The 26,628-nt window shown below is 43.6% G+C and overlaps 1 protein-coding gene across 3 annotated transcripts in view; it reads right to left on the reverse strand.

Moving 5' to 3' along the window:
• Window positions 1–13,687: 13,687 nt before the first annotated feature.
• AP2M1 (adaptor related protein complex 2 subunit mu 1) overlaps window positions 13,688–26,628 on the reverse strand; it is a 39,607-nt gene continuing 26,666 nt past the window's right edge. For all 3 annotated transcript variants that reach the window (XM_077290136.1, XM_077290138.1, XM_077290137.1), the window contains exons 5-11: window positions 21,252–21,387; window positions 21,026–21,167; window positions 18,090–18,209; window positions 17,609–17,744; window positions 17,304–17,401; window positions 14,972–15,083; window positions 13,688–14,755 (exon numbers count right to left, since the gene is read on the reverse strand). In XM_077290136.1, the coding sequence (XP_077146251.1) occupies window positions 14,621–14,755; window positions 14,972–15,083; window positions 17,304–17,401; window positions 17,609–17,744; window positions 18,090–18,209; window positions 21,026–21,167; window positions 21,252–21,387 (879 nt within the window). In that variant the 3' untranslated portion in view covers window positions 13,688–14,620. The remainder of the gene's footprint in view (window positions 14,756–14,971; window positions 15,084–17,303; window positions 17,402–17,608; window positions 17,745–18,089; window positions 18,210–21,025; window positions 21,168–21,251; window positions 21,388–26,628) is intronic.

The following is a 26,628-nucleotide window of genomic DNA, read 5'->3' on the forward strand; positions in this document are numbered from 1 at the left end:
CCGATTCCAGACCTTGGGGAACCTGAGGAAGCAGTGGACTGAGTCTGGTGTGGAAACATCCAGAGCCACCGTGCACAGGCGTGTGCAGGAAATGGGCTACAGGTGCCGCATTCCCCAGGTAAAGCCACTTTTGAACCATAAACAGCGGCAGAAGCGCCTGACCTGGGCTACAGAGAAGCAGCACTGGACTGTTGCTAAGTGGTCCCAAGTACTTTTTTCTGATGAAAGCAAATTTTGCATGTCATTCGGAAATCAAGGTGCCAGAGTCTGGAGGAAGACTGGGGAGAAGGAAATGCCAAAATGCCTGAAGTCCAGTGTCAAGTACCCACAGTCAGTGATGGTGTGGGGTGCCATGTCAGCTGCTGGTGTTGGTCCACTGTGTTTCATCAAGGGCAGGGTCAATGCAGCTAGCTATCAGGAGATTTTGGAGCACTTCATGCTTCCATCGGCTGAAATGCTTTATGGAGATGAAGATTTCATTTTTCAGCACGACCTGGCACCTGCTCACAGTGCCACAACCACTGGTAAATGGTTTACTGACCATGGTATTACTGTGCTCAATTGGCCTGCCAACTCTCCTGACCTGAACCCCATAGAGAATCTGTGGGATATTGTGAAGAGAAAGTTGAGAGACGCAAGACCCAACACTCTGGATGAGCTTAAGGCCGCTATTGAAGCATCCTGGGCCTCCATAACATCTCAGCAGTGTCACAGGCTGATTGCCTCCATGCCACGCCGCATTGAAGCAGTCATTTCTGCCAAAGGATTCCCGACCAAGTATTGAGTGCATAACTGAACATTATTATTTGATGTTTTTTTTGTTTGTTATTAAAAAACACTTTTATTTGATTGGCCGGGTGAAATATGCTAATTTATTGAGACAGGTTTTTTGGGTTATCAGGAGTTGTAGGCCAAAATCATCAGTATTAAAACAATAAAAGACCTGACAAATTTCAGTTGGTGGATAATGAATCTATAATATATGAAAGTTTAATCGTAATCATTACATTATGGTAAATAATGAAATTTAACACTATATGCTAATTTTTTGAGAAGGACCTGTATTACTTAATGCACAGGATTGATCTCCGTACCTTTAGGGAGTTCTTCAGGGCTGGGCACCCAGATTGTATTAATTGTTTTTATAAACCTTTGTCGCTTGTTGTTTTTGTGTTCAATAAACTCAAACATTTTATGTTACTTAGAGTGTGCACGTTTACAGGTAGCCTTTTCCCTCCTCATTACTATTTCTACCTGATGTGGCACCTCAGAATAGTCCATTACTGTTTTGCTTAATTGTTTATATTTTGTAGTGCGTCTTGAACTACATACATTTAACATTTTCAAGGGTGTGTGGATCTATGTGGACAGAAGTCACAGGCTGTATTGTTGTATTCACTGAATTCTGTCCTATTACCACATGTGTATAAAATTATGTAACTAGCCGTGCACGCCTTATATCACCAACATGATGCCAAGCGTTGGCTAGAGGGATGTAAGGCATGCAGTCACTGAACTCTGGAGCGGAGGAAACGTGCCCTGTGGAGTGATGAATCACACTTCATCTGGCAGTCTGGTGGATGAAACTGGGTTTGGCAAATGCAAGGAGAATGTTACCTGTCCGACTGCATTGTGCCAACAGTAGCATAGTGGAGAAAGGATGATGCTAGGAGGTTGTTTTTCAGGGGTTAGTCCAGGTCCCTTAATTTCTAATTAATAATTAAGAGAAATCTTAATGCTTCCGCATATTAAGACATTTTGGACAAATGTATGCTTCCAACTTTGTGGTGAGGTGCTTGTCTGTTCACAAAGTAAGATCTATAAAGGCATAGATGGGAAAGCTTGACGTAGAACTAGACTGGGATCACACGAATGTATAAAAAAATTGTTCCAATTTTCATCCAGTAAAGCGAGATGATTTTTTGCTCTTGTCATCCGTGTGCAATCCGTTTTCTACATTAGCATGTCGTGTCTCCCCCTTTGATGTGGGCTCTGGCTGTGAGCCCACATGAAAGCCGCGACATGTCAGCTGTTTTGTACAGCTAACATGTGCGCACAATAGCGGCAGGTGCAATCGCGATCTACTCACAGCTATTAACTAGTTAAATGCCGCTGTCAAACGCTGACAGTGGCATTTAACTACCGCTTTCGGCCATCGGGCCGGAAATGAGCGCATCGGTGACCCCCGTCATGTGATCGGGGGTCAGTGATGCGTCGGCATGACAATCAGAGGTGTCATTGAGACCTCTATCGTTGTTGATGCCGGATACCCTGTGGTTAGCGCTCATGGCAATGCAGGAATTCAGCTACATAGGAGAGTTCTGAGCATTGTTTCTATGCAGCAGAGCCGATCAGGCTATGCCAGTTTCTAGCCTCCCATGGAGGCTATTGAAGCATGGCAAAAGTTTAAAAAATATGTTTGAAAAAAACCCAAAAAATATAAAAGTTTAAATCACCCCCTTTCGTCCCATTCAAAATAAAAAGTCAAAACATACACATATTTGGTATCGCCGCGTTGAGAATCGCCCGATCAATGAAAAAAGGATTAACCTGATCGCTAAATGGCGTAGCGATAAGAAAAAATTCAAAACGCCAGAATTAAGTTTTGTTGGTCGCTGCGACAATGCATTAAAATGCAATAACGGGCGATCAAAAGAACCTATCTGCACAAAAGTGGTATCATTAAAAACGTCAGCTCGGCGTACAAAAAATAAGTCCCCATCCGACCCCAGATCATGAAAAATGGAAATACTACGGGTATCGGAAAATTGCGCATTTTTTATTTTTTTTTTTAGCAAAGTTTGGAGGTTTTTTTCCACCACTTAGATAAAATAATAACCTAGACATTTTCCAGTTTTCTAGTACAAGACATGGTAAAACCAATGGTGTCGTTCAAAAGTACAACTCGTCCCGCAAAAAATAAGCCCTCACATGGCCATATTGACGGAAAAATAAAAAAAAGTTATGGCTCTGGAAAGGAGGGGAGCAAAAAACAAATGGAGGGGAGCGAAAAATGAAAACGCAAAAAAGCTGTATCTTGAAGGGGTTAATGCAATGTTGCCGTGACCAAAAAAACCCGTAATTTTGGCTTTTCCTCGCTAGGCAAACGAGTTAAATTTTTTTTATGTCTTGAATGGGGCGATCTGAACTTTTAGTTTTGGCATGCTTCAATAGTTTATGGGGGACTAGAAGCTGCAGTACTTTGATCGGCCAGCTACATGTAGGCGATCAGATCACCTGTATATAGCAGAAATGCTCACTTGCTATGAGCGCCGGCCACCAGGTGGCGCTCATAGCAATCTGGCTATGACAACCAAAATGGTCTGCTGGAGACCTGTCATGATAACCCATCGGTGACCTGCGATCACGTGACGGGATCACCAATGGGCAAAATTTCCGGCACGTTTCCCAGAAGCGTGAGTTAAATGCAGCGGTCAGAAATTGACAGCGGCATTTTACTAGTTAACCACAGGTGGATCGCCATTCCACTCATGGCTGTTGCGGGCACGTCAGCTGTATATGTCAGCTGACATGTGCTCAGAAAGGTGCGGGCTCAGTGCCGGAGTCAGCACCAAACAGGGGGAGTTCGACATTGGAGTACTATTACATCCGATGTCGGAAAGGTGTTAAAGTGGTGTACGGCTTCTTGCCTAGGTGGTCGAACACGTGCAGTCTTTAAAAGATACCCAACAGTGAGTGGAAGCACTGCTCAGAAGCTGCCCTAATCATTGGAGTCCACTGATCGCTCTTGATCTACCCAACCTCAATGCAACTGTGCACTTCCACACCTCCAATGCTGTAGAGGCAACACCACGTCCGCTTGCAGCATTGAAGAGCACATGGTTTGGGCCAGTCGCAACCATACCATTGGTCCAGTCAATCTGGCAACAGCACCACCCCCAGCAAATATGAAGGCAGGGAAGCTGAAAGTGACATCATTTACACCAAAGGGGCATTTTCCAAACATCAATGCTTGTTGCTGCATATAGAATGGTGCTTGTGTTCTCTGGATGTAAATAGGATCAAATCTGCAAATATGGACGTAGTCTAAAGAAGCATACTCTAGTCAAATGCTTACAAATTCCAGTGTAACATAAGCCCTTAATTATCAGGAATGGCATTATTCACACCAGTCTTGAGAAAGAGTGCGATGCACCAAATTGATTAAAGGGCACAAGATTCTTATTAAATCAGGAGTGTATTAAAAGTGGCGCGCATTTGCTACACATCTTACTGGAGTAACCACACCTCATCATGAATTAAATGAGCGGTTGTTGAATCTCATTCCCTCCTCAACTGTGATCACTTTGGCAAACCAAACCAAAATTGGTGTGAAAACAGAAAAGTTGCAGAGCTTTTGGAGAAACCTCCCTGTTCTTACCTGCATACAACCTACAATCCTCACAAAATCTCCTGCTCTACTCCCCTCTTATATACTCTTCCCACAATCGCATACAAGATTTCTCCCATGCACCCCCTCTACTCTGGAATGCTCTACCCCAAAATACACTGCTAAAAAAAATATAAATAAAAGGAACACTAAATTCCCACATCCTAATTATCACTGAATGAAATATTCCAGTTGTAAATCTTTATTCATTACATAGTGGAATGTGTTGAGAACAATAAAACCTAAAAATCATCAACGTAAATCACAACTAATATCCCACGGAGGTCTGGAGTTGGAATGATGCTCAAAATCAAAGTGGAAAATGAAGTTACAGGCTGCTCCAACTTCAGTGGAAATGCCTAAAGACAAGGAAATGATGTTCAGTAGTGTGTGTGGCCTCCACATGCCTGTATGACCTCCCTACAACGCCTGGGAATGCTCCTCATGAGGTGGTGGTCTCCTGAGGGATCGCCCCCCAGACCTGGACAAAAGCATCCACCAACTCCTGGACAGTCTGTGGTGCAATGTGACGTTGGTGGATAAGAGACAAGAGAGGTGGAGGGCACCATCATGATATCACTAACTGGGATCCACCCGGAGTATGTCATATACAGAACATATCAAAAAAGAGAAAAGGAGACATACACAAAACCAGGGATCACCCAAAAAAATAATAAATCAATATAATAAATTACAAATTTTATTGTAGTCACACAAGACACATCAAACAATTAAAAACACTTAAAAACCAGAAAAATGGTGCATACCCCAACAAGGGGATGCCCCCCAAGACCACATAAAGGCTTATTCCACAACGTGTATACATAAAATAACAATATGTAACCTATATGAACGTGGAAGATATATAGCTGCTCCAAAATGTTTGTAAATGCTCTCTGGGCGTATAATCGCTATGACCTTCCTAATGTTATGTTAAATGAGTATATAGGCGTAAAGTCACTATCACTTTTATGGTGCTAAATGGGCCAAGTACACTAAAGCGTAGTACAAAAATAGAACGTGCGTAGCCCAGCACCTATAATGAGCCCAGATAAAGTACAAGATATAAAAAAAAGACTGGCACAACTGATAATGATCTAAATGCCAGAAAAGCCTGGCACAGTAAAAAATAGACAGATAAATAAATAGACAAATAAATAGGATAAGATAAGATAAATAAATAGGCAATCTTTACACCCATGCGTCCTCCCATCCGCAAATAATGCAGTATAGAAGTACAGGACAATGCCTAACAACACTTTCAATACATGAGGAAGATATGAATGCGTATGATTTAGAAAATCAAAAAAAGTACCATACCAGGCCTGCCTGCAGAGGCTGGCTCAGCTAAATCATGATGGGTAGGAAAGGCATGAGATATCAAAGGACGCCCTATAGGGTCTGCCCAGAGCAGGAGACAGCACCCATGGAATATGAAGCCGGTCAAAAAGAGGGGGGCACAGGAGCCCAACGCGTGTCGCCACGAGCGTGGCTTCGTCAGGGGCAAGGTGATGGTGTCCTTGCATTGACCATATACATATACTAAAGTTAAGTGCATAGATTCATACCAGCTGCGTGGAGCCTTCCTGGGAGACGCATGACGACGCTATACGGAGTGCTGAAGAGCCAAATTAAACACCGGAAGCACCGTACCGACATAAAGAACTAACGCAGTGGCCGCGGGTGTACCAAGATGGCGAGCAAGAGCAAAGGTGCGCATGCGCCGATAAACATCGCCACCTTCCTGGGAGAGACATGAAGATGCTGTACAAAATGCTGGAGCACTATGTTAGGGACCGGAAGTGCCATAACGTCATGAAGAACTGAAGCGGCGGCAGTGGGTATACCAAGATGGCGAGTAGGAGCGCAACTACGTATGCGCCAAAGAACTTTGCCAGCCTGTAACAAAGTACCAAAATTGCTGAACTTAGAGCGGATAGGATATGCCGCTATTGATGCAACACAGCCCAATGCGCAAGCACGGGAGCCTCTATTGATTAGAAACCGCCTCATAATTGGAGTATAAATATTCGTACAGACGCAGGCATAAAGAACAATAGTGGACACATCAGATACCATGATAGAGGAGATAATGTAAAAACCAATAATCAGTGCAGGGTCCCAAGTTGACAGCACAATTACCCAGATGGAAGTAGACAAGACGGCGGCGAGCAGGAGCAGAGGTAAAAGTGGGCATGCGCAAAAACGCCGCACCACAAAATGTTACAATGTGCCAACCGGTGCTTCGTGCCTAATACGCCTTACACATTAAACGTAGCATAACTGCATAAATGTTCTCATATAGGAGCGGACGCGAGCCAAAACTGTCATATCACGATTGAAAACATATACATATTATGTATAAAGTGCCGCATAGCACAGATGTACACACTAACGACGAAAGAAAATGATAGATACACCACATACGTTAGTACAAAAGGCCCTCTGAGGTGCCATAATATTTATTAGATTCCAATTTGCAGATGGAAACGTAACATTAGGAGTAGTGGGCTTGCAAAAAATTCAAAATGTAGCACCAAATATTGTACCCCATTTTGACAATGGATGTGTACCAATAAGTAGAAAGAGGGTACGTGCATTACGCCTGCGCTAGTACATAAGACATATATATATAGAAACGCTGTAGATAACAAAATATCCAGAATATGTCATGGTAAGAACATATAGGATAATAAACGGACGCAAATATGAATGAATAGATAGAACGCCGCATAACAACAAAGGAAAACTCTATAGAGCCTGGGAGCATGGAGTGCGTGTAAGCCGGTCCCTTGGGCAATAGTATTTGTCTTACTGACACACAGGATACGTTTGATATATAGGATGCCAATAGGCATAAAGAGAAATAATGGTGCCAAGTTGCCTGCCACAAAGGGGCCAAGGATAGAAACCATTTTGGCTTACAAAACAATCTACCCATGCTAGAAAGTGGTAATAGGAATCAAAAAATCAACAGGAATGATGTTAGATGAAACAATACCTCTGCACAACAACAGATGTCTTATGATGCTATAGGACAAAATGTATATCTTAGTTCCCAGACAACCTTAGTTGTCAAAGTTTTTTATAAAAGCCTGTAAAAAGCAGTTCCTCGTTGAGGCCCTGAGGTACCAGACTCTTCAAATTGAATATCCACTTCGTTTCACAGCGGAGTAAGCTGTTGATAATATCCCCGCCTCTCATATTAGCCTTAACACTTTCAAGTCCCATAATTTTGAAGCCAGACGTCTTGCCCTGATGGACCTCAAGGAAATGTGTTGCCACTGATGTCAGGGTTTTCCTCTTCTCTCGATCTCTATGAGCCGTAGAAATGTTAGATAGGTGTTGCTGTATCCGTCTTCTGAGTTCTTGTGTCGTTTGTCCAACATATATTTTTGGGCAATCACAGAAGTTCGCATAGATGATGTTCTTGGATCTACAGTTAAAGAATCCCCTGGGTCGAATCTGAAAAGATAGAGTAGACACTGAGTAACCATCCTGTGCTATCATATATTGGCAAATCGTGCATTTTCCACATGGGTAAGAACCATAGATCCTGGTGCCACTATTTAATCTTGAGGTGGGTCTTTGATAGTGGCTATGACACAATGAATCCCTCAGGTCTTTGGCTCTTCTGGCCACCAAACATGGAGATCTTGACACAAAGGGCACTATTCTTTTCTCACTCATCAAGATGTCCCAATTGTTGTTAAGTATTTTTCGAATGTCCGCCCACCGATTATTGTAGGTGGTAATTAAAGAAAGAGGACGAGGAGAGTCACGTACCTTTTTAGCAAGAAGATTATTTCTATCCTGTTGCAGGGCATATTGAAAGGCACTCGAGATAGCCCTTTGAGGGTATCCCCTCCTCTTGAACCGCCAAGAAAGATCTTTAGCCTGTAGCAAAAAGTCAGTATCAGTGCTGCAGTTCCTTCTTAGTCGGAGAAATTGTCCCTTTGGGATCCCATTCTTCATATGATATGGATGGAAGCTTGTATAGTGTAGAAGACTATTGGTAGCAGTAATTTTCCTGAATAAAGAGCTCGTAATGCCTGAATTTTGAATGGAGAATTTGAGATCCAAAAAATCGATGCTGTGATCTGAAACAACAGAGGTAAGTTTGATATTGAGTGAATTATCGTTTAGGTCCGCAATAAACCTATCACATTCCTCCAGGGAACCAGTCCATAAAAACAAAATGTCGTCAATATAACGTTGCCAACACAATATATTGGATCTAAACGCTTGATGTTTATAGAAAAACAACTCCTCCCACCATCCAAGAAATAGGTTAGCATACGAGGGTGCACAACGTGCACCCATCGCTGTACCAGATAGCTGACGAAAAAACTTCCTATCAAAAACAAAATAGTTTTTGTCCAGGATCAAAAATAGAAGTTGGAGGATAAAGTTTTTATGTGCTGTGACTCGATGTGGATCTTTCTCCAGAAAGTATATAACGGCTTGCATACCTGATTGATGTTGGATGCTCGTATACAAAGATTCTACGTCCATGCTCACTAGATAGGTTCCCACAGGGATCTCCAAATTCTCCAGAGTTTGCATTAGGTGAGTTGAATCCCTAGTAAATGATTTCAAAGAGGTGACCAGAGGTTGGAGAAAGTGGTCAACATAAATGCATGGTCTTTCAAAAATACTACCAATGCCGGAGACTATTGGTCTGCCTGGTGGGTCGGTTAAAGATTTATGGATCTTGGGCAGGGCGTAGAAAGTGGGTACCACAGGATGGGGTGTCTTCAGAAAGTCAGCCTCCTTCTTGGTGATGGTGTTTTCAAAAAGGGCCCTATTAATCAGACAATCAATTTTGTCCTTAAAAAAGAGTGTAGGGTCCGAGGGTAGCACCGTATAGCATTGCCTACTATGAAGTTGGCGCATAATCTCCTTAACATATGAATCATGTGGCCACAAAACAACATTCCCTCCTTTATCCGCTTCACGTACTATAAAGTTGTTATTAGTTATCAGGCGTTGTAGTGCCGCTCTTTCGATCTTACCCAAGTAGTCTTGCTGATGTAGATCCGGTCTGAGTTTTTCAATGTCCTTGCATACTTTATCGAAGAAGATTTGAACTGCTGGGAAAATGACGTTATGGCACTTCCGGTCCCTAACATAGTGCTCCAGCATTTTGTACAGCATCTTCATGTGTCTCCCAGGAAGGTGGCGATGTTTATCGGCGCATGCGCACCTTTGCTCTTTCTCGCCATCTTGGTACACCCGCGGCCACTGCGTTAGTTCTTTATGTCGGTACGGTGCTTCCGGTGTTTAATTTGTCTCTTCAGCACTCCGTATAGCGTCGTCATGCGTCTCCCAGGAAGGCTCCACGCAGCTGGTATGAATCTATGCACTTAACTTTAGTATATGTATATGGTCAATGCAAGGACACCATCACCTTGCCCCTGACGAAGCCACGCTCGTGGCGACACGCGTTGGGCTCCTGTGCCCCCCTCTTTTTGACCGGCTTCATATTCCATGGGTGCTGTCTCCTGCTCTGGGCAGACCCTATAGGGCGTCCTTTGATATCTCATGCCTTTCCTTCCCATCATGATTTAGCTGAGCCAGCCTCTCCAGGCAGGCCTGGTATGGTACTTTTTTTGATTTTCTAAATCATATGCATTCATATCTTCCTCATGTATTGAAAGTGTTGTTAGGCATTGTCCTGTACTTCTATACTGCATTATTTGCGGATGGGAGGACGCATGGGTGTAAAGATTGCCTATTTATTTATCTTATCTTATTTATTTGTCTATTTATTTATCTGTCTATTTTTTACTGTGCCAGGCTTTTCTGGCATTTAGATCATTATCAGTTGTGCCAGTCTTTTTTTGATATCTTGTACTTTATCTGGGCTCATTATAGGTGCTGGGCTACACACGTTCTATTTTTGTACTACGCTTTAGTGTACTTGGCCCATTTAGCACCATAAAAGTGATCGTGACTTTACGCCTATATACTCATTTAACATTAGAAAGGTCATAGCGATTATACGCCCAGAGAGCATTTACAAACATTTTGGAGCAGCTATATATCTTCCACGTTCATATAGGTTACATATTGTTATTTTATGTATACACGTTGTGGAATAAGCCTTTATGTGGTCTTGGGGGGCATCCCCTTGTTGGGGTATGCACCATTTTTCTGGTTTTTAAGTGTTTTTAATTGTTTGATGTGTCTTGTGTGACTACAATAAAATTTGTAATTTATTATATTGATTTATTATTTTTTTGGGTGATCCCTGGTTTTGTGTATGTCTCTTTTTTGATATGTGACGTTGGTGGATGGTGCGAGACATGATGTCCCAGAGGTGTTCAATCGGATTCAGGTCTGGGGAACGGCGGCCCAGTCCATAGCTTCAATGCCTTCATCTTGCAAGAACTGCTGACACACTCCAGCCACACGAGGTGTGGCATTGTCCTGCATTAGGAGGAACCCAGAGCCAACCACACCAGCATATGGTCTCACAAGGGGTCTGAGGATCTCATCTCAGTACCTAACGGCAGTCAGGCTACCTCTGGCGAGCACATGGAGGGCTGTGCGGCCCTTTAAAGAAGTGCCACCCCACACCATTACTGACCCACTTCCAAACCTGTCATGCTGAAGGATGTTGCAGGCAGATCGCTCTCCACGGCAGCTCCAGACTGTCAGATGTGCTCAGTGTGAACCTGCTTTCATCTGTGAAGAGCACAGGACGCTAGTGGCGAGATTGCCAATCCTGGTGTTCAGTGGCAAACGCCAAGCGTCCTGCACGGTGATGGGCTGTGAACACAACCCCCATCTGTGGACATCAGGCACTCAGACCATCCTCATGGAGTCGGTTTCTAACCATTTGTGGCCTGCTGGAGGTCATTTTGCAGGGCTCTGGCAGCGCTCCTCCTGTTCCTCCTTGCACAAAGGCTGAGGTAGCGGTCCTGCTGCTGGGTTGTTGCCCTCCAATCAGCCCTCTCCACGTCTACTGGTGTACTGGCCTGTCTCCTGGTTGCTCCTTCAGCCTCTGGACACTATGCTGACAGACACAGCAAAACTTGCCACAGCTCGCATTGACGTGCCATCCTGGATGAGCTGCACTACCTGAGCCACTTGTGTGGGTTGTAGAGTCCGTCTCATGGTAACCACAAGGGTGAAAGCACAACCAACATTCAAAAGTGACCAAAACATCAGCCAGAGAGCATTGGTACCGAGATGTAGTCTCTGGTCCCCACCTGCAGAACCACTCTTTTATTGAGTGTGTCTTGATAATTAACAAATATTTAGAATTGAGAGTCCTCAGTGGTTGATACCTTTTGATGGCAACTGAAAATGATGGTAACAAATTGCAGGCTTTCAAGACTATTCCGGTCTCTTCATCAGGCATAGACTAATAGAAATTCATAAGAACAGCACAATAAATATATATAAATCACATAGAAATTCTGAAGAATCATATATTTATTAGTCTCTGCCTGATGAAGAGACCAGAGTAGTCTCGAAAGCTTGCAATTTGTTAGCATCTTTTCAGTTGCCATTAAAAAGGTATCAACCACTGAGGACTCAATTGTAAATATTTTTCTATCCACTGGCTAACACGGTACCAAGATATATATCTTTCCTTGATAATTGCCATTTTCCATCTGTTGTCTATTCCATTTGCACATCAGCATGTGAAATTGATTGTCAAACAGTGTTGCTTCCTAAGTGGACAGTTTGATTTCACAGAAGCTTGATTTACTTGGAGTTACCGTATATACTCGAGTATAAGCTGAGATTTTCAGCCCATTTTTTTGGGTTGAAAGTCCCCCTCTCGGCTAACACTCAGTCATACCCAGGGGTCAGGAGGGGAGGGGGAGCGGGGGCTGCCTATTTATACTCACCTGCTCCTGGCGCGGTCCCTGCTTCCCCGGCGACGCAGCTTCTTCCTGTAGTGAGCGGTCACATGGTACCGCTCATTACAGTACTGAATATGCGGCTCCATCTCCCATAGGGGTGGAGCCACATATTCATTACTGTAATGAGCGGTACCATGTGACCGCTCACTACAGGAAGATGCGGCGCCGGGGAAGCAGGGACCGCACCAGGAGCAGGCGAGTATAACGGGGAGAGGAGCGCTGTACGATATTCACCTGCTCCTCGTTCCGGCACCGCTCGTCTTCAGCGTCTTCTACAATGACGTGGTTAGTGCGCGCCCTCTGCCCGAACGTCAGTGCAGAAGACGCTGAAGATGGAGCGGCGTCAGAACGAAGTCAGGTGAATATTGAAAGTGGCGGGGGCCTGAGCGACGGAGAGGTGAGTATGTGATTTTTTTTTTATTTTTTTTTTTAATCGCAGCAACAGCAAATGGGGCAAGTGTCTGTATGGAGCATCTTATGGGGCATAATCAACGTTTGTGCAGCACTATATGGGGCAAATATCTTTATGGAGCATCTTATGGGCCCACAATTAATGTTTGTGGAGCATTATATGGGGGCAAATATCTCTGGAGCATCTTATGGGGCCATAATCAAGGCTTGTGCAGCATTATATTGGGCAAATGTGTCTATGGAGCATCTTATGGGGCCATTATTAACTTTTATGGAGCATTATATGGGTCTCCTGATTCAATATGGATATTCAAAAACACAACCTACTGATGTCTCAATTTATTTTACTTTTATTGGTATCTATTTTTACTTTTGACATTTACCTGTAGCTGCTGCATTTTCCATCATAGGCTTATACTCTAGTCATTAAGTTTTCCCAGTTTTTTTGTGGCAAAATTAGAGAGGGGGGGGGGGGGGGGCTTATACTCGAGTATATACGGTATATTCTGTTTAAGTGTTCCACTAGATATCCGACTCTTGCCTACCATGGAAACCTTCAAGAGGAACCTGAAGACCTACCTCTTCCGACAAGCCTACAACCTACAGTAAGCACCAAACCTCTTCACAACCAGCTATACCTCATCCATCCCTTGTAGATTGTGAGCCATCGTGGGCAGTGTCCTCTCTTCCTGTACCATTCGGTGACCTGTATTGTTTAAGATCATTTTACCTGTTTTTTTATGTATACCCCTTTCACATGGAAAGCGCCATGGAATAAATGGCACTGAAATAATGTTGCAAAAGTTTGGTAAACTTTTAAAGCGTTACTGAAGAAGCGGGACCATAGCTCATTTCTGTTGTCTGTTATAATTAAAAGAACAGATGATGCAGGAACATTTTTGGGGCTTTTATAATTTATGGCCTATTCGAGGAATTACTGCAGAATAAACTAGTGTGGCACAATTGTTTAGTGGCAACATTTGTATAAATAAAATCAAAAGCTTCATTTTCTACAGTTTATTAGGTTTATGAATCGATCATCACAAAGAAAAAAACAGAGCAAATCACGGCACAAGGAGTACAGGGACATGAGAGAGGTCACAGGGCTACACAAATCACATCAGTGGTAGTTACAGGATCCCATCCTTGCCGCTTTAGGATTAGTGACTGCTCACTGGCAGTGATATGTTTTATTCTTTGCACTCCATGACAAATTCTGTGACATTTATAACATGGTCCTCTCCTCCTCTTCACTGAGAAAAAAAAAGTAGGGAAAGGCCACCCCCCGAGCATCAAATGACCCCTTTCTCCTAGATTTGGTCATCAACATAGCAGATAAAACCCCTCAAAACATAGAAGTAACCCCCCCTCCAAGCAGAGTGATCTTTGTGCGATTCCCTATCCCATATATTGATGTCAGAACTCTGAGTTGCCCTCTTGTTGTTGAGCTGGCCTGTGACAGCGTTAAAGTTTAATGACAGATACTTGGACACAGTAAACAGGACGCTGCTAGCTACTGGTAAGAGGGATGTGATGGGAAGCGTGCAGGAAGCACTACACTATTCAGAAATACTATCTGCCAGCAATATCACAGACTGTATGGTGGTATACAAGGTCGGGGGCACCTGCATGTAAGAAGGGTTTTAATAAAACCACATAGCAGCAAGGTGGACAAGGAGATCCCTTAAACTGGAGATCTCTACGTGTGGTTAACCTTTCCAAAGCTGAATCTGTGCAGAGCCTCCAGACTGAATGGGGTTAATGAGCCAAACGACTAATGGTCGGGCGGAAGAAGCAAGAAAGTAAGGAGCATGTTCCACTCTTCAGAGCCTGAGAGAATTGCCTCCCTTTGTAACTTGGGGTCGCCCCATCGGAATGTAGTGTGATGGGGGCAGCATTAGCAATGGAGGTGGCTCCTTCCTCTCTAAATATCGATGCATTAACAACGTGTCTCATAGATTCCACTGCGGCCAATGTATCGCACCCATTTTATCACATCGTGGTCGCTGTAGTTCAGCTTAGGCTCAAACACTTTCAGGTAACGAACTTTCAGGCCGGACGGAGCAAAGGGGACCTAGGGAAAGAAACGAAACAATCTTTTACAGAGACAGTAACAGATGCTTGCTAGTGTCTTCACTGGATACATTGCTATGCCAAAAGTAAAACCAATATCAATAGTAAGGAGATGATAGTGCTGCCATATGAAAAACACCGACCCATGTTTGTTGGCACAGGCAACGTCTTCACTTTCAGCTCACCCTGTCATCGGCCTGCAAAGGTTCTGCCTTACCTCAAAGTTCATGGAAATAGGAGGACGTGCCCATTTCTTCTTGTCATTTGTCGGCAAGAGCTCAATCTCTGCACTAATCTGCGATTCCTTCATTCCAGCCATCCGTTTTATCCTAAGAGATAAGGCACCAGAAGATGGGTTACAACATACCATGCCTATATGCGGCGTATCAACATGCAAAGGGACTCTTCCTAGGTTACACTTTTTTTTCCCCTCAATTTTTTTTTCCTTCCTTCTGAGTTTCTATAAAAGAGAAAAGGAAAACACTAACATGAAAACAGGATATGGTCTGATCATAGCACATCTCCTAGGCAGGGGAGGAAGCAAAAGTGTATACAGACAGGACAGCATAGGATTGCAGCTGCTGTGAGGCGTTTATTTGCCTGTTGAAAAACAAACAATGGTTTACAGAAAGAATCAGCCATGACACCAGGCTGTCTAGTCTGTATCCTCTTTTGCTTCCCTCTCTGCCCAGGAGCTGTGATATGATCAGACCATGTTCCTCCACGGTCAGGAACAGCCATTACACAGCAGGGGCAAATTTATAGGATTTTCTCAGCGAAATTACTCCAAGATCTATTGGTTAAAATGAACTTTGTGGGACAACCCCTTTAACATTGCCAGACAGTAGTAATGAGATATACTGTTTGCTCTTTTGTTCAACGATGTAATCTTTAAAAATAATGGTCTTTGTTCATGGGACAGCCCCTTTAGGAGCTAGAAGAGCTGAAACAATGTACCGTATTTTCCGGCATATAAGACGACTGGGCGTATAAGACGACCCCCCAACTTTTCCAGTTAAAATATAAAATCTTCTTAAAAGTCGGGGGTCTTCTTATACGCCATATGTCATCTTATAGGGCCGGTGAACATGTGCCTTTTGGCGTGGGGAGTGGTCCCGATGATGGAGAGGGGGGCGTCTCACAGTAAAGTGTGAGTGGAGTATATCCCCCATTACGGCAGCGTGGGGGTCTCTGTGCTGGGAGCGGCAGCTCCTCTTCGTGCCGTGGGTGCTCTGTGCTGTGGGGTGGCGGCGCATCTTCGTGCTATGGGGGGGCGACGGCGGAGCATCTTCTTGCAGCGTCGGGGCTCCTCCAGCATCTCCTCCAGGCCCGGAGGCACCGGCAGCCCCATTGCTCTGATGCGGTGGCATCCGGGAAAATGGCCGCTGCTCAGATTCAGATCTCGTCTCCCAAGATCTCAGGAGACGAGATCTGAATCTGAGCAGCAGCCATTTTCCCGGAGGCCACCGCATCACAGCAATGGGGCTGCTGGTGCCTCCGGGCCTGGAGGAGATGCCGGAGGAGCCAGAAGAAGATGCAAGAAGATGCGCCGCCGCCCCACGGCACGAAGATGCGCCGCCGCCCCACAGCACAGAGCACCCACGGCACGAAGAGGAGCTGCAGCTCCCAGCACGGAGACCCCCACGCTGCCACAATGAGGTAATAGGGGGATATACTCCACTCACACTTTACTGTGAGACGCCCCCTCTCTTCATCATCGGGACCACTCCCCCCCCGCCCACCATATGCACATTTTATCTGTACACGGCGTATAAGACAACCCCCGACTTTTAAGAAGATTTTGAGGGGTTAAAAAGTCGTCTTATACGCCGGAAAATACGGTACCTAAAATCAGGTCAAGGGGCCACACTATTCTTGAGGTGGCTTAAAAAAGGTCAAGGTTTTTTTTTTTTGTAAGTAGTAAATTGCCTGTGTTTATTTCCTTCTTCCTCGGATTAGGCTTGTACCACAGTATTAGGCCAAATTCACCAATATAGCAGATTTGAAAAGCACACTTTGGTTTGAATTTGGTCTGATTTGTGGACCAAATATGCTAATACGGACAGGTCATGAAAATTGGCTGTGTGACAGGCATTTTTCTGAACATAATGGTCTTAGCAACAATTTTACTTTAAAGTCTTGTGGAATGGATTCTACATAGATCTAAAAGGGGTTGGCCACTAGAAAACATTGCCTAGCTAATATATGTTTAAATGCTTGGGGGGGGGGGGGGGGGTGGCGCAAATCAATAGAAACAGGCCTCTTGGGCCTGAGCACCAATTCCAGAGAACGGATCAGCAGAGAGTCACGGGCACTATCCTCCATTTAAATCACTTCTAAAGCAAGGGTTTCTGTTCCCTGTTCTAGCAATCAGTGAGGGGGGTGGGGAGGGGTTTTCAATATTGTAATGGTAATTAACCATCGTTTGGACAGGTGAGAAGTGTTTTTCAGGGCCAACTCTTTAAAAAGGCAACTACTTTGGGTCAACTGCAAAAATATAGGAATACAAATTAAACATTTTTATCTAAAACGGTATTCTAGTCACTCACTTCCAGACAATGGCATTTTCGCTGGCCTTGTATTTGGCTTTCCCCTTCATACAAATGACTTGCACCCCGCTTGTGTTGAGTGGTGTTGGGATTCGAACCTGTAGAGCAAATCACCTACTTAAGCATGTGCAAGAAGAACAGCCGACTGAATATTTGGAAAGAAACCAGTCCATGTATAAGTGAAATAATCGGAATACTCAAGTGCTTTATATGTTGAGATTTTTCCTTGCGCCCAGCTAACTGACACAAAAAACACACTTTCTCAAAGTTTTCCATAGTACTTATGAAACCATAGAATATCGTACCTCAATTTTTTGAGCCAGCAGGGAAGGCTTAAAGTTGGATTTAATGACCACCTTCACCTCCAATTTAGTACGCCCCACCTCACGAACCAGTGGGATGACGCGGAAAGGAAGGATGATATCTTTTGTGGTTCGATATCTAAATGTAAAAAGACAAAAAAAAATGTATGATAAGAGAATACAGCAAACAAACTATAGGCACCAAAAATCTGGTTTTTGGTTTTCTTTTCACATGACTTGCGCCACAAACTTTCCAGATACAGGGCATGACCTAGCAGAAAAGCTGTCATTCCAACACACGTGAACATTATTGGCACAATAGAAGACTATATAGTATAAGTATGCATTGTATAAATGTTAAGTTGTAGTAAACTTAACAGATGTGCATGAATGGAACGCTGAATGAAGAAATTATGCTGAACAGATCAACTGTGGGCCTTCCCAACAACAGAATGAGGTCTAAAAGCAAGGAAACAAATCTTACCTCATCAGCTCAAACTCTCCATCGGGTGGAATAAAGCTAATGCTGCGTTCCGAATCAAACTTGCTGAGCCGAACGCACTGGTGGAATGTACAGTCATCAATAGCAATGGATTGTTTCCCACTACAGAAAAAAAAAGCTATGTTCAAATAGCAATTAAAATACAAATGCAACACATCAAGGATCCCAAAAACATAGTGAACAATGGCGTGTACCAACATGTGGTATGTTTGATGCACAAGTGCCATTCATCTGCACAGGCTTTGCAAAAATGCATACACATTCTACAGAAACCAACCCATTCACATGATAGGAAATGATCTGTCCAACATCTATGGAGAAAAAAAAAAAGTCACTTGTAAACGTTCAATAAAAGTTTAACTTTGTAATTTGTGACTGATTTTTAAATTTAGACACATCTTATATAAATCATTCATGCATGTCAAACAATCCGCTTCATTTATCAAAACTGTCTAAGGCTATGTGCACACGTTCAGGATTTCTTGCAGAAATCTGACAAAACGGACATTTCTGCCAGAAATCCGCATGCGTTTTATGCGAGTATTTTTCCGGAGGTTCCCAATGCCTTAAATAGCGGGAAAAACAAAAAAAAATCTGCAAAATTAATGAACATGCTGCTTTTTTTTACCGCGATGCATTTTTTTCGTGGATAAAAACGCATCATGTGCACAAAAATTGAAGAATGCATTCTAAATGATAGGATGCATATGTATGCTTTTATGCGTTATCACGAAAAAAAAAAAACCGCAAATAATCCTGAACGTGTGCACATACCCTAAATGAAAAGCTGTCCAAAACAGCCCACCAGAGCTCAACTGACATTTCTTAACCCCTTCTCACAAAATGACAACTGTCCATCAAGATTGCAGGTGATTTATCGCAATCCAATGTACAGTTACCTCAAAGATATGGCATGGGCTCAGTTGTGCCCATGCGTTCTGCAGCAGGAGCTGGCTACTAGTGTACAAGACCAAACCACCAAATTCCAGCACTTTAAATCCCTCACAAGCCCACATCAGTAGTGATAAGAAAGTGAGGAGTTTGACAAAAGGAGATTGCCATCTTTGTCATCCCCATAGACTTGTATTTGGCGGATTGTCATAGCGAAAAAACGTTCAAGGGAATGTTTTTCGTACGTCGTGTCCTGCATTTTCAAGTGCGCATGCCCAGCCGTAACTCCACCCCCTCCTCCCTGGGACTTTACTATGGACAGTGGATGCGTTGAAACACTGCATCCACTGCCCACCTTGTGCAGAAAATCACTACCGTCTGTCGGTACGCTGCGCCGACGCTTTGTGACAGCCCCGTACCGACGGAAGTGTGAAAGAAGCCTTAGGCTACTTTCACACTAGCGTTTTTCGGCAGACGTCGCAATGCGTCGTTTAGGAGAAAAAAAACCGCATCCTGCAAAGTTGTCTGCAGGATGCGTTTTTTCCCCATAGACTTACATTAGCGACGCATTGCGTCGTGTTTTGGCACACCGCCACAAAAAAAAGTTACATGTAACTATTTGTGCGTCGAAACAGTCATTTTCGACAGGGTATGCGCGGCCGAAACTCCACCCCCTCCTCCCCGGATCTTGCAATGGGGCAGCGGAAGCGTCCTAAGACTGCTTCCGCTGCCCACGTCGGGCATTTTTTTGCACAGTATGCGTCGGTACGTCGGGCCGACGCAGCGCGACGGCCCCGTACCGACGCTAGTGTGAAAGCAGCCTAAGAGGCAATGGCGTTCCAGTGACCAACCATCACTCTTTAAATACTATTCTGTCAATGGTCAAAAGTCACACCTGATTCCAATTAATTCAGGTTTCCTCATGGGACATTTGAAAATGTTTACAATCTATCCCATTTGCTCATTAATTAAATAAAAAACTGATGTGTGAAAGCAGCCTAACACCTAAAAAAAAAAAAAAAAAAAAAAAAAAAAAAAAATGCTTAAACAAAACGTGACTCCAATTATGAAGCAACACCAATTGTGAATCCATTTCTCTTACTGTAGTGCAAATGTAACAGACAACAGGTAGAAAACTACAGACCATTTCTCTGTTCTCATCCTTTTTGTCTGTTTTAGCCACTTTGAATTTGTCATTGCTCTCACCCCTAGAGGTACTGTACAGTAGCATGAGACAGTGTCTACAACCCACAGAAGTTGCTCAGTAGTGCATCTCAACCAGGATCGAACATCAATGCAAGCTGTGGAAAGAAGAGTAGCTGCATCTGTCAGCACAGTGTCGAGAGCATGGAGCAAATGCCAGGAGACAGGCCAGTACACCAGAAGATGAGGGGCCATAGGAGGGCAACAACCCAGCAGCAGGACCGCTACCTACTCCTTTGTGCTAGGAAAAATTGACAGAGCCCTGCAAAAATGACCTCCAGCAGGCCACTAACATCCACGTGTCTGCTTAAACCTTCAGAAACATACTCCATCAAAGTGGTATGAGGGCCGGATGTCCAGACGTCCTAGCATTGTAGAGAGGTCATACAGGCACATGAGGCCACACACACACTACTGAGCATCATTTCCCTGTATTGAAGCATTTCCACTGAAGTTGAATCAGCCTATAATTTTGATTTTCCACTTTGATTTTGAATATTCCAGATCCAGGCCTATATGATATTAACTTTGATTTACATTGACCTTTTTTGTGTTGTATTGTTCTCAACGAATTCCACTATGTAATGATTAAAGTTTTGTAACTGGAATATTTCAGTGATATCTAGGATGTACATACATACAGGCCAAAGCGTTGAACTGCTCTTATAATAGAAGTTGTGCTGTAATTGGTTGCTGTGAGCAACAAAGTTTTTCGGTTAAGACTGCCTATATAAATCTGTGATTGTATTTGCAAAGATGGTGATGAAATGCATCTGGAGCACATAGGAATCATAGAAAGAAGCGCATTGGTTCCCCACACTTACGTTTTGCCGGTCTCATCGGCTGTTCCTTTGCCTTGTTTCTCAATTACAATCTTATCATTCATTCCAAATTTGCATTCAGGCATACCGCTCAAATAGCTCTTCATAACCACCCGCCCAGACACATGAGCGCTGAGTACCTGTCCTGGAGAAGGAGAAGTCAGTCAGTTTGGATCCACAAGTTGTTCTTACAAGCCTACAACTCTGCACCTCACGCCACTGTACTTACCTTGAGGGGACATTAGTAGGTTAACACTCTCTAAAACATCCAAGAACAGCTCATTTCGACGATACTTGATCCCTTCACGTCGCCAGCCGATCTGACCAGTCACTTGGCTGGTGATCTGAGACTGCTCCTCCTTGGTCTGACAGAACACAGGAAAAAAAGAAAAGAGTACAAGGTTATCTGGAAATTCCTAGAGTGAATATCTCAATGGATAAGAACTTGGGAATTCCTTGACATCATGTATAAAACCGTAATAAAAAGTGAGTACTATGTGGGATAAGATTACAGGGGGATTCCCATCTCAGACCATTATAGCATTTCACAGGAAAATTTACCGTATTCTACTAAAGTCTACAAATTGCCTCTTCAGAAAGGATGAGGACTAGAACTTTAGCGCCACCTATTGGAAGTAGCATCCTAAAAGTCAATAACGACCCTTTAACAAGCCTTGCCAGATGAGATAGGATAAAAGCCAAACCAGAAGTTCAATGTGCAGACACCGTTTTGGGGTGTTGCCCCTTGTCAGTGCAAAGTATGAGATTTGGCTAGGTTACAGGCTTAAGACTGGGATCAAAAAGGTAACGTTTCTATTTGTGGAGAGTGACTTGCCAGGACTGGTATGTCAGAGTGAGGCGTCTTGTATGCCATGCATGCTTCTCTGGAAAATTAAATATGCAAATTGCCCAAGTCACTCGGCAAGGCTCATGAAAGGGTTGATATTGACTTCGCATGCTACTTCCAAATAGATGGCACTAGAGTTGAAGACCTTTTCCTCTCTGAAGAGGCAATTTGCATATTTAAAATGGTTGTCCCACCAACAGTTAATTTTAAATCAATAGATCTTGGAATAATAAGTGACAATTGGATGTTTTTTAACCCCCAGAGCTTTTTTTCCGTTTTGCGTTTTCGTTGTTCGCTCCCCTCCTTCCCAGAGACATAACATAAGTTCCAAGTGCGGTGAAATTGCCAAAAAAGTGCAATCCCACACTTGTTTTTTTGTTTGGCTTTTTTACTAGGTTCACCAAATGCTAAAACTGACCTTCCATTATGGTTCTCCAGGTCATTATGAGTTCATAGACACCAAACATATGTCTAGGTTCTCTTTTAAGTAAGTGGTGGAGAAAAAAAAAATAATCCAAACTTTGCTAAAAAAAATAAATAAAATAAATTGCACAATTTTTTGATACCCGTAGCCTCTCCATTTTTTTGGGATCTGGGGTCGGGTGAGGGCTTATTTTTTGCGTGCCGAGCTGACGTTTTTAAAGATACCATTTTTGTGCAGATACGTTCTTTTGATCGCCCGTTATTGCATTTTAACCCCTTCATGACCCAGCCTATTTTGGCCTTCATGACCTTGCCGTTTTTTGCAATTCTGACCAGTGTCCCTTTATGATGTAATAAGTCGGGAACGCTTCAACGGATCGTAGCGATTCCGAGATTGTTTTTTTCGTGACATATTGGGCTTCATGTTAGTGGTAAATTTAGGTCGATAATTTCTGCGTTTATTTGTGAAAAAAATGGAAATTTGGCGAAAATTTAGCAATTTTCACATTTTGAATTTTTATTCTGTTAAACCAGAGTTATGTGACACAAAATAGTTAATAAATAACATTTCCCACATGTCTACTTTACATCAGCACAATTTTGGAAACAACATTTTTTTTTGCTAGGAAGTTATAAGGGTTAAAATTTGACCAGTGATTTCTCATTTTTACAACAAAATTTACAAAACCATTTTTTTTTTAGGGACCACCTACATTTGAAGTCAATTTGAGGGTTCTATATGGCTGAAAATACCCAAAAGTGACACCATTCTAAAAACTGCACCCCTCAAGGTGCTCAAAACCACATTCAAGAAGTTTATTAACCCTTCAGGTGTTTCACAGCAGCAGAAGCAACATGGAAGTAAAAAATGAACATTTAACTTTTTAGTCACAAAAATGATCTTTTAGCAACAATTTTTTTATTTTCCCAAGGGTAAAAGGAGAAACTGGACCACGAAAGTTGTTGTCCAATTTGTTCTGAGTACGCTGATACCTCATATGTGGGGGTAAACCACTGTTTGGGCGCACGGCAGAACTCAGAAGGGAAGGAGCGCCATTTGACTTTTTCAATGAAAAATTGGCTCCAATCTTTAGCGGACACCATGTCGCGTTTGGAGAGCCCCCGTGTGCCTAAACATTGGAGCTCCCCCACAAGTGACCCCATTTTGGGAACTAGACCCCCCAAGGAACTTATCTAGATGCATAGTGAGCACTTTAAACCAACAAGTTCTTCACAGAAGTTTATAACGCAGAGCCGTGAAAATAAAAAATAATTTTTCTTTCCTCAAAAATGATTTTTAGCCCAGAATTTTTTATTTTCCCAAGGGTAACAGGAGAAATTGGACCCCAAATGTTGTTGTCCAGTTTGTCCTGAGTATGATGATACCCCATATGTGGGGGTAAACCACTGTTTGGGTGCACGGCAGGGCTTGGAAGGGAAGGCACACCATTTGGCTTTTTGAATGGAAAATTAGCTCCAATCATTAGCGGACACCATGTCGCGTTTGGAGAGCCCCTGTGTGCCTAAACATTGGAGCTTCCCCATAAGTGACCCCATTTTGGAAACTAGACCTCCCAAGGAACTAATCTAGATGTGTGGTGAGCACTTTGAACCCCCAAGTGCTTCACAGAAGTTTATAACGCAGAGCCATGAAAATAAAAAATCATTTTTCTTTTCTCAAAAATTTTTTTTTAGCCCTGAATTTTTTATTTTCCCAAGGGTAACAGGGGAAATTTGACCCCAAAAGTTGTTCATCAGTTTCTCCTGAGTACGCTGGTACCCCATATGTGAGGGTAAACCACTGTTTGGGCACACGTCGGGGCTCGGAAGGGAGAGAGCACCATTTTACTTTTTCAACGCAAGATTGGCTGGAATCAATGGTGGCGCCGTGTCGCGTTTGGAGACCCCCTGATGTGCCTAAAAAGTGGAAACCCCTCAATTCTAACTCCAACACTAACCCCAACACACCCCTAACTCTAATCCCAACCCTAACCAAAACCCTAACCCCAACACACCCCTAACCCTAGTCTTACCCCTAATTCCAACCCTAACCCTAAGGCTATGTGCTCACGTTGCGGATTTGTGTGGATTTTTCCGCAGTTTTTGAAAAATCTGCAGGTAAAACGCACTGCGCTTTACCTGCGGATTTACCGCGGATTTCCAGTGTTTTTTGTGTGGATTTCACTTGCGGATTCCTATTATGGAGCAGGTGTAAAACGCTGCGGAATTCCACAAAGAATTGACATGCTGCGGAAAATACAACGCAGCGTTTCCGCGCTGTATTTTCCGCACCATGGGCACAGCGGATTTGGTTTTCCATAGGTTTACGTGGTACTGTAAACGTGATGGAAAACTGATACGAATCCGCAGCGACCAATCCGCTGCGGATCCGCAGCCAAATCCGCACCGTGTGCACATAGCCTAATTCTAACCCTAATTCCAACCCTAACCCTAATTCTAACCCTAGCCCTAAGCGCAACCCTAAGCGCAACCCTAAGCGCAACCCTAAGCGCAACCCTAAGCGCAACCCTAAGCGCAACCCTAAGCGCAACCCTAAGCGCAACCCTAAGCGCAACCCTAAGCGCAACCCTAACCCTAATGGAAAAACAAAAATAATTATATTTTCTGTATTTTATTATTGTCCCTACCTATGGGGGTGATAAAGGGGGGGATTTATTTACTATTTTTTTTATTTTGAAGACGGCCGGACACCGGGAGGGACATCGGAGCTAGGTAAGTATGGGGGGGTGGGACCGGAGGACCTGGGGAGCGGACAGGAGGGAGGAGGGGAGCGGAACGGAGATCGGGGCAAAAAGGACGACTGGGGAGGCGATCGGTGGGGTGGGGTGGGGGCAGTTCGGGGTCTCCAGCCATGGCAGATGCTATTGCAGCATCGGCCATGGCTGGATTGTAATATTTCACCATTTTCATAGGTGAAATATTACAAATCGCTCTGATTGGCTGTTGAAAGTGAAACTGCCAATCAGAGCGATCGTAGCCACGGGGGGGGGGGGGTGAAGCCACCCCCCCTGGGCTGAAGTACCACTCCCCCTGTCCCTGCAGATCGGGTAAAATGGGAGTTAACCCTTTCACCCGATCTGCAGGGACGCGATCATTCTGTGACACAACATATGCGTCACAGGTCGGATTGGCACCGACTTTCATGACGCATACGCTGTGTCACAGGTCGGGAAGGGGTTAATGCAATGTCGCAGCGACCCAAAAAACGTAATTCTGGTGTTTGGATTTTTTTCTCGCAATGCAGTTTAGCGATAGGGTCATTTTTTTTTTTTTTTTATGGATAGATCGGGCGATTCTGAACGCGGTGATACCAAATATGTGTAGGTTTGATTTTTTGTTTTATTTTGAATGGGGCAAAAGGGGATGATTTGAACTTAAATATTTTATTTATTTTTTTTTCTTTTAACTTTTTTTTCTTCTCTTCCCATGTTTTAATAGCCTCCATGGGAGGCTAGAAGCTGGCATTGCCCGATTGGCTCTGCTACATAGGAGGCGATGCTCTGATCGCTTTTATGTAGTAGAATTACAGCATCGCTATGAGCGCCGACCACAGGGTGGCGCTCACAGCAGTCTGGCATGAACAACCATAGATGCCTTCAGGAGACCTCTGGTTATTATGACAACTCACCGATGACACCCCCCCGGGGTCACCGATGCACGCATTTCCGGCCGGATGCGCTTGTTAAATGCCGCTGTCAGCATTTGACAGTGGCATTTAACTAGTTAATAGCGGCAGGTGGAGCGCGATTCCACCCGCTGCTATTGCGGGCACATGTCAGCTGTACAAAACAGCTGACATGTCCCGGCTTTTATGCGGGCTCACCGCCGGAGCCCGCATCAAAGCAGGGGGATCTGCCATCGGACGTACTATTCAGTCCGATGGCAGAAAGGGGTTAAAAAAAAGTAAATAAGTAAATAATGTTTCTATGCTGAGAATCTTATAAATGAGCCCCTGCTAGTGCTATATAACTGTACAGGAACATGGTCTGATCATACCACAACTCCTGCAACAGGGGAGGGTGTTTTTTTTTTTTTTTAAAGGGATCGCAAATCTTTGGAAGTTAAACATTTTTTAAAAATAGGCAGAGAAGTGTTTTGACCTCAGAAAAAACAATGCTGCAATGTCAGTATACTCTTGTCTTCCTCCCCTGCCCAAATGTTGTATGATCAGACCATGTTCTTGTACGGTCAGACACAGCCATTACACAGTACAAACCAGGGGCACATTTGTAAGATTCTCAGAACATGATTTTTTTTTTTTTTTTTTTTAAACGCATCCAATTGTGGAACTTATTCCAAGATTTATTGATTAAAA

Source organism: Ranitomeya variabilis, chromosome 2, assembly GCF_051348905.1.
Source record: "Ranitomeya variabilis isolate aRanVar5 chromosome 2, aRanVar5.hap1, whole genome shotgun sequence".
Classification (NCBI taxonomy): domain Eukaryota; kingdom Metazoa; phylum Chordata; class Amphibia; order Anura; family Dendrobatidae; genus Ranitomeya; species Ranitomeya variabilis.